At 43.3% G+C, this 12,171-nt stretch overlaps 1 protein-coding gene across 1 annotated transcript; it reads right to left on the minus strand.

Moving 5' to 3' along the window:
- Positions 1-582: 582 nt before the first annotated feature.
- FGF6 (fibroblast growth factor 6) lies at positions 583-4,189 on the minus strand. The gene is made up of 3 exons (XM_072850522.1): positions 3,850-4,189; positions 2,820-2,923; positions 583-759 (listed from the first exon to the last, which is right to left on the minus strand). The coding sequence occupies exons 1-3, from the start codon at positions 4,187-4,189 to the stop codon at positions 583-585; spliced, it is 621 nt and encodes a 206-aa protein (XP_072706623.1).
- Between the last annotated feature and the right edge of the window lie 7,982 nt (positions 4,190-12,171).

The raw sequence follows: 12,171 nt of genomic DNA on the forward strand, positions 1-12,171 counted from the left end.
ACAGAGGGGCTCGGGGGCTGGACAGTTTGCTTGTGTGGAAATGGTTGTGGAACTGGCACCCTAATGATCAAAATAGATTGAGGACTTTACGAGACAGGACACAGTGTGTAGAAGGGGAGGTGCAGGCAGATATTCAGATGGAGTGAACTGCCTGAAGCTCTGGTGAAGCAAAGTCATCTGATGATTTGGCCCATGATATGTAAACAGCTCACTATGAAAGGTTATTATCTGAGGTAATTAATATTAATTAGTAAATAACCTATGATTGATTAGATTATTATCCACAGCCATTCTATATCTTCCAAATACTTTTTTTCCTTTGCACTCCAGTTTGCATTTTTCTCTGTTCAGCACCAAAGGAGGCACGCAGCCATGTAAAATTTGTACAGAGTAGAAGAGAAGCAGCATCGTATTACATATGCTATGTGATGAATCTAGTACAAATATTTTTATCCAAATATACACATACATATATAGATTTTTTTTTTCCATGAACAGTATAAATACTTTACCTGGGAGATTATTCCCATGTGCAAAATGAAACAGTTTTTCCTGGGATTTAATCTTCTGCTTTGATCACGTTCATATTCTCGGTAAAAAGTGGGTCACTGTCATAGCAGGAGAAACCTTGTTTCCTCTCTTCACTCTCCCATGTTTGCTGAGTGCTATGTAAGCACCAGGGTAAGCATTTGATTCATATGCATTGTAGTTATTGGGCAGCAAGGTTTCTTTGAATTTGCACTCATCTTGGAAAACAGGCTAAAGAATAGGAAGGAGGAGGGGGGAAAGAACAAAGCAGGTACAATAAATATTTCATGAAGACTCAAGCCATTTTTCTTACTAGTATTTTTACAGAAGAACTTGTGGCAGTGTGCAACAGGTGGTGCGGCAGTGACTGCATCCAACAATAAATCTCCCTCCTCAGTGCTAATTTGGTGTCAGATGAACTCAGATGCCACCTGTCCAGATAATGGACTGTGTACTTCCTGTGACAGATCAAGTTAATTCATCATAAATCATGGATTTCTTCATTTTATTTGCAAGCAATAATTTCTGTCAGCATCATGCCCTTTCACCCAAATGATGTAGCTTTATTTCACACCTCCCCTCTGCAAAAGGTCCTGTAATTTAAAAAAGAATGATATGCTGGCTGTCAAAATATTCAGTTCTCTTAAAAACAGCAATGCCCAGGGAGAATTATTTGCTTGAATAAGACTGTAGATTAGCACTAAATATTTCTTTTGTTAAATCATTAGTGATATTATATTTAACTGTGAGATATGCAGCAGGTTCAAAACTGGGGAAACAGTTTTCCTTTTCTTCATGTTGCATCATGTAAATCCAAAGGAGAGGGAGTTATCTGGGAGAGGAGGTGCAAGGAGAAGCAGGAGACAAATGCAGAGCACGGAGGAAATTAAAAGAGAAAGCAGAATAATTCCCTGACATCAAATGTCTGGCACATGACACACCACCAGTGCCATTCTGTTTCGACATCTTTGTAACAACACTGTTCAAAGTTTGTAAGAGTTTCAGTTAGGACATTGCATTGTGCAAGGGAAAATGCACATGTCTTCCGGCTTTTAAAAATGTCTTTGAAAATAAGCAAGACTGGATTGAAAACGGCGAAAAAAGACTCTGAAGCCAGACCTTGCATTTCTTCAGGAAGACCTAGTCAAGAAAAGCATTTGGGCTTGTGGCACTTTTTAGGTGCTTGAAATCAGACATGAATCTTAAAATGTCCCACTCTCATCATCTGTCTGAGAAGGAATCAGTCAGATTAGTTATGGCTATGGGTCCTTCACAATATTTGGTATTTATTAAGCAACTGAAATGCTTTGTTGAAATTACAGCTGTTTCAAAGTAAATGACTTTGTTGTTTCTTGACAAAAAAGATGAATGCAATCAATGCCATTCATTACTTTGAGATGGACTGCTTTTGCCTATTGCCCAGAGCCAGCCTCTTTCAAACGTGCTTCGTAACAAGCATTTTTTCTGCTGAATGTTGAGACTGGAGATGCCTTGCTCAGGCCTCAGAGATTAAATTGCATTTAGATGGCATAGCTAGCACTTTCTAGATGAGGATGATGGTGGTGATCTTTCAGTATGGCTTGCATACCATTGTTAATAGCTATTATTGTTTTCTCACCCTTTGGGACTGATCTCACAAAACTGGTCCTTAAAATAGCCCCAGGCGCATATGTTGACTTTGTAGGCTAGACTTCCTATTTATTCTTCATGGTGTGGTTGTTTTTGGTAGGGGGAGGCATGTGGTCATGATTTCACTAATGGTAGCTAGTATAGATAGCTCTAATTGTACCTCTCCTACACACACCTGTATGCACACACATATGCATGCAATCACATACACACACACACTCATGGACATACACACACACTTTACTTCCTAGGGGTTTTTGCAGAGCACACCCTTTTGCTTTACATACAATGCAATGCAAAACGGAATCAACAGCGTTCAGTCTTACTAGAACGTGTTTGCAGTGCTGAGCCCTTGGAAGAAGCCATCTACTTAATCCCTACTATTTGCAGAATACATTATTTTCCTAGGGTGGTCCCTGTATAATCTTATTGGAAAGCTTTAAAATAACGACCTCTAACAGCCATGCTGCTTGTCGCACTGAATAACACTGGTGACACCGGTCTGGGCAAGCTCCCTGTAATTGAAAGGCTATTTTCGCTGTTTGTAATCAGAGATTTCCAGGAGAAAACAAACAAACAAACAAACAAACACAAAAAAACCCAACCCAAAACCTTTGCAGCCTTTGTTTAAGCCTTGAAAAACTATTTGCACTTGTACTCACCGTTCCATATAGCTTCCCCTTGTTGTTCATTGCAATGAAGAGAGCACTTTTCACACCAAACAGGCTAACAACACCTCTCTCTACAGTGGATATTTCAAAGAGACCTAAAAAATAAGAAGTTCAATAGAAGTGTTATCACTGAATGGCTAATGTGTATAGCTATAATAGCTGATCAAGGGCAATTCAGGTATAATTGATTTATTTTAAAACCCTAATGAACACATCATATTTTCTTTATTAGAATTATCTCCCTAGTCCAGCATAATAAAATCACACAGAGATCTTGTTTTTTCCTACGTGCCGTAGGATTTTAAAATAATTCTGGAATCGTAGTCACATGCTGTATAATCCTTTTACTCTATCAAACTCTTTTGATCTGTCAAACTCCTGGGCTTTCTAATAAGTAAATTACTTTTATCTAGTATGCTATAATTACAGAGTGTTTGTTATTGAGCTTTAGAGAAGTGTGGCTTGCATTTTGAAGTCCCCCAAGATATCTTAGCTGCAACAGATTTTAGCAACTACCCTCTACAGGAAATTCAAATCCATAGGGCTAAAGATTTTCTTTTAATCTTACGGTTACAGAACAGCACCCATAAGAACAAGCAAATCAGGAACAGCAAGCCCCCTCCATGACTGAGTGTCCCAAAAGTACTAGTCGGCTGGGATTCACAAATCATGCTTTGGCACTCTGAGCTCAGCAACAACCTTCCAAATTCAAAAGGCAAATGAGAAGGTGAGGACTGAGCAAATGCAGCAGAGAGACAGTTTTCATCCTGGTTTGTCTTTTCTCATCTGTGCAGTAAAGCAGAGTAAAAATAAATTGTATCTAAATTTGTCTAAGCATTTGTGACATGTTTCAGCCTGGAGGGTTCTAATGTTTATTGATCCCAGAGACTTTTAAAAGGCAACAGATGTAGCACAGATTAATAATATCAAGTAATAACATTTGCATTCTATGAAGGGTAATTACTAGAGTTCACAGCAATTAAGTGACATCTATTCTATTTCATTTCTGGATGCAACTCACTGTATTGGTTTTCATTGTGAACTCCGCTTATCCTTCCATCTGGGAGGATTTGAAGGTGAAACCCGATGCCCACGTTGCAGTAAAGCCTCCGCTGCCTCTTGATTCCTAGCAAATAGTCACTCTCCCAGTTCACATCTGACTTCTCCCCTGACATCCCAGCAATGGACCTGGACAACAGAGATTGCCATCCTCTTTCCAGCAATGTGCCATTAGTTCTGCTTACAACTGGATGTGTTGAAGCAATCCCAGCTAGAAAACCCAGGAGAACGAAAGCAGGCAACGTCCGGTGAATGCTGGCTTCGCAGGACATAGTGATGAGAAGTCTTTGTGCAGTGGCCATCCGGTTCACCTCCTGGGCACGTGGTCAGAATTAATGGCCCTAAAAATACCGCCCTTCTTGTTTTTCTCCCTTCAGCATGGTGGCAGAGGCTTATTTTTGGAAAGCAAATAGAGATTGCTGACATGAAACTAAAGCCCAATAGCAGTTGGGTTGGAAGCAGAGACAGGCCAGCAGGACTCAAACTGGTGGGGACCATGTTTTGTAGATCCTGCTCTCCAGTGGGCAGCCTCAGTTATATTTGATTGACCCATCTTTATAGTGCAGAGGCTGTCCCTCCCCACATCATCACTCTGACATCAACAGCTTGCCAAAGGTAAGCCTGCCACGGCTGTAACACTAACCTGCTGTCCTCCCAGGCTGGCTGAGGTTTGATGAATGCTGTCACCCAAGACTGGAGGCAGGAGTGGGGTTTCATTGGCTGTTGAAAGCAGAGTCAAATTGGTCGGGTAGTCGGAGGCCTCACAGGCGGCTTCCTTATTTAGAGAAGAAGGTGTAAAAACAGTTGTGGGCCTCATCAGCGAGCAATGAAAACTTTGCAGTCACTTCCTTGGTGGCATGATCACTGGGTGTACATCAGGGCAGCTCAATATTTGTGGAGAATTGGCTTGAAGTGGCCATTGCTCTTTTTGTACATACCCAGCAAATCCAAGGCACCTCTTACTATAGTGGCCCACGTGCTAACAGCTTGTCTGTACCTCTAAAAGGAGTGCTCCTGGCTGGTTGACAGAGAGGTAAGCCATGTTAAAGGGAAAGGAAGCCCCAGGGCTGCTCCTGCTGTTTTTATGCAAGCACATTTCTGGTGCTTGCAGCAGCAATTCTGCTGAGCAGGCTTGCAGGCTGGAGCATTGATCTTGCAGTTACATGTAGCTGGGGACATTGGTATGTTCTGAAGTGTTCATGTTTGTCACTGAGTTGACTTCCAAATGATCACATTTATTTGGGGAGGGTGTGTGCCTCTTGCAGCGGTGCAATTGTATTTGTGTTTGCAAGACAAGGGCTTAGGTAATGCGTTAAAGAAGAAGAAAAAAGGAAATGGCCACACCTCCCTACTGTTTCCCTCTCTCTTTTCCTCAAGCCCAAATACTCTAGTTTTCTGTAATAGTGTATGAGCATCTTAATTTTCCTCTCCTTCCATTTGCTCAGACTGTCTTACTTGTTTCCCTTCATTTTGCACTGATGCTGTTTCAGCTTCTTTGGAGCTGGACAGATTAGACTTTTATCTTAATTAGTTTCATAGGACTTATTAACACATTACTGGGAAGAAAATGGCTGACGTATATGCAAATATTATTGCCAATATGTCTGTCAGCTTTTCACAGCACAGAACTCGCGTCGTCTATGTCATTTGAGATGCCTGCATGTTAATAAGGAGAGTACCTGGAAGCATAATTGAACTGAGCACACCCAGCGTGACATACAGTTTCACATTAACAGGGGTGTAATATGAGGCCTTGGATACTGCAGACATGCAAGCAGGAGCACTGTGAGCGAAGGGGAGGTGATGGCAGCCCTGAGGCAGGTGAGCAGTTAGATTCAGTGATGCACGAAATATTGATTATTCTCTTGAGAGAGGCTCAGCTATAAAAAGATCGGGAACCACTGGACTAGACCCTGGCTTGTGCCAGGTGGCGTTTCAAAGCCTCTCTGCCTTTGTTGAAGCACTCGGAATATCTTTTGCCTTTTGCTTGCAATGAAAATCTTCAGACCCTTTTCTCTCCTGCCTTCTACTTCATCTCATGATTTTTCAGCTATGCAAAGTGCATATATAATTTTTAGCAAGGAATAATACTAGTGTTTTACACCCCCTCAGCATAGCTGCAGTCTTTGTGAGAGGCCAGCGTTGGTGGGAAACAAAGCCCAGGGTCACTGTTGTAGGGATGGAGAATTGATTTCCTAGGTTGTTTTATGCTACTGTCTGAAGACCTGCCCATTCCCAATGCATGTGACTCCTAAAAACACTGCCTAATCTCAGGGCCATCACTGTCTGTAAAATATGCATTGTAATATTTTCTTTCCAATTGATTTTTTTTTCCTAGAAAACGTTTCAAGTGTAATTTTGCAGGTTGCTCATGATCAGTGTCCTAGGAGGGAAACCAGAATACAGCTGCCAATTAGCAGACAAAACAGCCTTTAGTGGTTTCATGGGTTGAGGGAGAAAAAAGTGCAGAGCTGGCTTTCCATCATTGCCTTTTGATCACCTTTGCATCTTTGTGTCTCCTTTGTCAGGTTTCTCATAGCAAAGCCAAGGCATGGGCTAAAAGAGCTTCTCTAACCTGTGCTGGCACATCTGTCACTGCAGATTCCCAACAAGCTATTCTGATGGCACAAGTCAAAGGAACACTTTGTGAGATGCACCTTGTCACATCCCAGTACTCTCGATCCTAGAATGAATACTAGATGACAGTACAAAAAACTGGGATAAATTCTGCCAAGTCTATGGGATGCATTGCTTTGGCTTTTAGTCAGCCAAGCTGGAAAGTGACTGCTGAGAACTGTGGTGGGCCAGGGTAGCTAGACCAGGGGACAGCCTCCCACCTGCAGTTTCTTGCTGAGAAAGTAGAGCTGACAGCGTACTGTATGGAGAGGGTGGCCAGATTGCGTGCTTGCAAAAATCAGGACTTCTCTTGCTTGATCTGGAAACCAAAACAAATAGCTAAGAATTGTGAGTCCACTGGGACATCTGGCCCTCATAAGACCAAGAGTCTTGGTATCTGGCCTAAGACCAAATGGTGTGCAGCTGAGAGATGAAGTGTATACTGTAGTCTTGTACTGCTCAGCAATTCTGCATTGGAGCTGAAATGAGTCTTGAACCATTCTGTAGTCTGATCTGTGGCCAGCAGGTTGCTGAGTTTCTGTGTATTAGGAAAGTGGTCTGAAGATGAACTGCCATGTAAATTTTGGAGCTTCTGATTCAATTAAGCAAGCCTTATCTCCTCTAAAAGATGTCTCATTCTGTTTAAACTTGTCCTCTTGGCCCATGAAGTAACTGTTTCCAGAAAACACACTGTAACCTTTTGATTTTCAGATAGCATGTTGTCCCGGCTTCATGTGCCCAGTGAAATTCGGAAGGCATCAAGGGAGATACCAATAGCATTTGCAGTAAAATAAATCCTGTGAACTCCAAAATGGTAAAAATTTACTTCAGCAATCAACCTCTGCTTACTCAAAATCTTAAGACCCAGGATGACAGTGCTTACCACCTAATTAAAGTAACAAGTTTTCATTGTCAGTATTTTAGGACAATATTAAAATAACCCCCCTTTGGAACACAGCAGTACAGATCCACTTTCAGATAGTCTAGGAAAAGCCACGCAGCTGAGCAGTAACGTGATATGGATGCAGAGCACATCTTTCAAAAATGCATGATGACTTAGGGTCCTAAGTTCCATTTTAAAATCTCTTAAAAGTCTCTCCCTATTTTAAGGCCTGGAAAGAGCAATCCCTCATTCAAACACAGAAGGACAGACTAAAATTGTTCACCTTGCCTGTGTTGAAGACCCAGACTGGTGGTGGAACACAGAAGAAGGGAGATTTCCAGGTGACAAATCTGACTGTTGTGGCAAGGCAAGTATTGCAGGCTCTGGATAACTTGCATAAAACTCTGTTAGCCCAAGTATGACCATGGAGCCCCATCAGACCATCTTTAGGCTAATGGGGTTTGTTGGCCAGCATGTAGAGATTTGTAACACAAATACTAGGACTATTATGAATGAAATATGAATCACAGTATGAAAGCAGCAGAAAAAAATGATAGAGCAAGGGTTGCAGGGGTGACCTGTATTGATATCCAAGGACCTGAACTGAGGAGTGTGTTGTTGGCTTCAAGACTAGATTGGATTAGGGCCACAGCATAGGTAATTAATCAGCAGAAGATCTGAGTTCTGCTAGTAGTAGGATGACAAAAAGGGTTATAGCACACTGCATTTGTTATTCCTCTTCCTGTTGTCCAAGAGAGAGGCATATTTGTAGCCATACAAATACCCAAAACTAATAAAGAAGACAATGGACAGCAACCTTGCCTAAGACTCTTGGAGACTGAAGCAAGCAAGCTTCTGAAGCAAAAGTATCACCTCATTACAACTGCTGATTCCTAAAGCATATAAAAGACCTGTTCAAACACAGTTTGTCATCACCAGTCAAAAGGAACCTAAGATACATAGTGAAGACTTAACAGGGGGCCTCCCTTGTCCTCCATGTCCACACAGGCCACTTGGGGACACGCATCTTGCCGCATGTGCATACACAGGTAAGAGAGTGAGTACATTAAACAACTTAGGAAGTAACTTAAAATAATTATCTTCCCATTCTGCCACAAGGGCTGTCGCTGAGATTTCACATGCTAATTTCTTACAGGCAGGCAGAAATGACAGAACATATTCCTGCTATTTTTTGGGAAGGAAAAAGGTGAAAAAAAGCTAGCTTGCTTGAAAAAAATCTTGGTTTACTGCTTATTTATCCTAAATTCATATTCCAAAGCGGGTATGTCAAGCACAGATATATCAAACATACTAATCTTTTTCTCCTGAGGAGTTACTACAGAAGCTAGTTCATAGGGACACAGAGTAACTTTGCTGTGTTTGCCCATAGACAGGGTTATGGGCAAATCTTGCTCTTAATGACATGACCACAAATTCGTTCTTGCAGCAGAGCTGTTCTCAATGTACCATGATGTAACAGAGCAGAACTTGCACCCTTTATCGTTACCGTTTTCTGCATAAGATCTGTCCTAGGCTTATGCCTGTCTAAAGCTTGGCATAGAAACCCAGAGGAAGGAAGCCCTGTGGGAAAAGAAATTGTGTTTCAACTTCTCTTCTATTCTAGGGTCTGGGAGAAGAAGGTAGCCCACACAGCCTGCAGAAGCAGTTGGTGCTGAGTTGGAAGGGGAACAGCCAAAGCTGCTGGTGATTGCACTGACTCCCCTGTAGAGCTCTTGCCAGTGCAGGTTGAAGGAGACTTGGAGATTTGGAGCTCTCCGGAAGTGCAGAAAAATCAGAAAAAAGAACAGTTCTGAGGTGGCCATGTCTGCCTCCGAATGTCTTATAGAGGTTGAAATGACTGTCATAAGACAGAGCAATGACTCCACGGTGAAACAGTGGGTTCCCAAGCTGGTGTTCTGTGCACCAGCCCACACTGCCTCTTTCATCACCTCCTCAGCTGTTCCCACTCCGCAAGGACAGGCAGTCTGAGGGCAAAATGCTGAGCTTAAAAAAAAGAAGTGACAGCCGCCAGCCCCCACAGAGATCTGTTCGGTGTTACTTATTAGAAGAGTGGAATGACATGGAAAATGTTTAATTTGGTTTTAGTTTGTTACGTGTATGGTTTTCTCATTACAGCAGGAACAGGGATGTTAAATGCCCCATTTAGGTAGCATTATTAATAAGAAAGCAAAAATAACTTGTTTTTGTTATTGGTGATGATGAGGTTTTGTCCAAGAGGCCACCTGCCCAGATCTCTGGGTGGTTCCTGACTGTGGAAGGCATTCAGATTATTTGCTGTAATACAGTAGAGAAGGTTAAAGGCAATTTCTGCCATTTGCCAGGTAACTGTGTCTTCCTTGTTGTTGTGTACCATTAGCTCAGTTGAGGACTTTCTCTTGCATGTCAGTTCTTCATCCGTTTGTCTGGATCCCTCCTCAAATTTCAGAGAAGTCTGAATCCTGGGCCTTTTTTGCAGTCATCTGAACTCCTTCCTGGTTCTGTCAAGCTTTTTTCCTGCAGGGCAGGCAACACTGAGAGTCTAAAGCTTGTAATCCAGCTTTGATAGCCGCTGTGATTTAGTGTTTAATTTCCATAGAAAGGATCCTGCCTTTGACATCTCCTCCTGTCCTCTTCCCCCACCCTCTTCGCATTCCCCCTGCTGTGTTGGTGGAGGAAGAGAAGGTAGGAAGATGTTGGGTGAATAGATACTGCATCCCTGAGTCCTGACCACAGCTACCTGAGGGGTTGAAGTGAAACTCCTCAGATCCCTGGTACTTAGGGAGTATGGTTTAGTCTTTAAATGGAATACAAGACTTGAACCAAAGCATAACAGATGTTTCTAGCACACAACTGGATTGCCCACTGGTCCCCAGGAGGTGAGGGAAAACAACACTACTTCATGTTTTGGCTGTACGCACCGCATCTGAAGTCTTCAAAATCCCGTAAGGCAGACAAGTGTGTAACCCTTGTTGTGTTGCTCTTCCACAGAGGAAGGCTGAATGAGTTACTGCAGAGTGAGGGGAAGGGGAAGGGGTCAATATGCAGGGCCTCCCACCATGAGAGGAGAGTAGAGCAAAGCCTGGTTCTAGGAAAAGGGTCCTCAGGCCACTTGGGGTGGGAAATTGCTTTGTATTCAGACACCAGTGCGAAGGTGCCTACATTTCAGTTGGTCCATGTGCACTGAGGGTCTAAGCTTGCAGTACAGTCAGTGGGGATCTAGTTAATACAGTCAATGGGGTTCTAGTTAATACAGTCAAGGAGCCCAGTAACTGACACAGCTCACCACCCAGTAGGTGTCTTCTTCAGGGTGAGCTGAAGCACTCTTGGGACTCCACTACCTTCATTGACAAGATATGTGTTTCACAGGAGCTGAGACACATGGAGACACCTAAATGGAAGTCTTTTACTCTGGAGATGAATCACTTCCCTGGCGCCCAGCAGCCTACTTGGCAATGGAGCAGCAGACTGCAGGTAAAGGTGTATGGACTGCTGTTGGATCCAGCAGCATCTGCAGTGACAGTGTCTGCTTGGAAACCTCTTGCACCTCTCTCCCAATGGCACAGAAAAGTTTCTCAATCAAAGTCTGAAAAGCAATCTCAAGTCCATAATCTGAAGCCCTGCAGACTCTTCACACATACTTGCATCAGGCAGGTGTCTCAGTATCCTGGCTGCAGTATCCTGGATGTTTTCGGGGGTGGGGGTTGTTTCAAAGACCATGTTCCTTTGTTTTGTGTTAGATCATTTGCACATTCCCAGGTACATAAGGGTGGGTGGAGAGTGGCTGCACAATGTGCCTCATCCTCATCCTGCTTGCATCCAGATCTGCACTTGGGAGAACTTTTTAAAGGGCATCAAAACTCCAGACTGAGCTAAGTGACCCATGCAGGGTTTTGGAAACCCCTGGCTTCTGTTGTCAGCTGCATGTGCTTTCCATGTGATTAAGCTCCCTAGGGCTACCTAGCTAGCAGGAGTTCAGGGGCACGAGCCTCACCAGCCACCTCCCAAAAGCTGAGTATGCTCTGAATACTTTGTGGAACCAGAGCAAGAAAAATAGATTCTTCAAATCCTTTATGTTTCTGAAATTAAATTGCAGGAGCCATGGGATTCCAGCTCCCTGTTTCTGCCCCTGTCATACCCATGGCAGGTTTTGCAGATTCAGCCTTATCCTGCCCATTGCAGAAACACCTTGTTTCTTCCTTGGGTGTTTCATTTGTTTGGTTTCAACATTGTTCTGCAATGTGCCCATCATGGTATTGCATGTACAAAAAGAGCAACCATGTAATAGCTCATACAGGGAGCAAATTTAGAATGTCAATGATATTACTGAAGAACTCATCGCGTCTTCTCCTGCCCTTCCCCATTAATCTTCTCTCTGATTCCTTCACTCCCTGAGTAACTAGTGGGTCAGAGTCACAGAAAGATTTACATTAGAAGGGACCTGGGGATTTCATCAAGTTGAACCTCCTGCTCCAAGCAGCACTAACTCCAAAGCAAGAGCAGGTTGCCCAGTCAAATGCTCAACCTCATCAGGCAGCAGCAAGAACAGGGCTGCTCCACAAGGGAAGGCAAGCCAGCAGCTGAAGCTGACCGCAGCATGGGCAGGGGCAGTGCCTTCAGCCAGGGCGCAGTCCCAGGTCCTCACCAGCACCTAAACTGGGTGAGCAGAGCAGGGGTACTGATACTGGCAGGTTCCATTGACAGTCCACCGCTCAGCACACAAAGGCAATGTAACAAGTCAGGTCCCAGGTCAAACCAGAAAATCCAAACAACAGCACAGGAGCCCTT

This window comes from Ciconia boyciana, chromosome 1, assembly GCF_034638445.1.
Source record: "Ciconia boyciana chromosome 1, ASM3463844v1, whole genome shotgun sequence".
NCBI classification, from domain to species: domain Eukaryota; kingdom Metazoa; phylum Chordata; class Aves; order Ciconiiformes; family Ciconiidae; genus Ciconia; species Ciconia boyciana.

Excerpts from the sequence above, each read along its gene's own strand:
- FGF6 (XM_072850522.1), bottom strand. The coding sequence starts at position 4,189 with ATGGCCACTGCACAAAGACTTCTCATCACTATGTCCTGCGAAGCCAGC. Across the intron at positions 2,924-3,849 it reads TCACAATGAAAACCAATACA|GTCTCTTTGAAATATCCACT; the intron begins GTGAGTTGCATC and ends CTTATTTTTTAG. Across the intron at positions 760-2,819 it reads AGGGGAAGCTATATGGAACG|CCTGTTTTCCAAGATGAGTG; the intron begins GTGAGTACAAGT and ends CCTATTCTTTAG.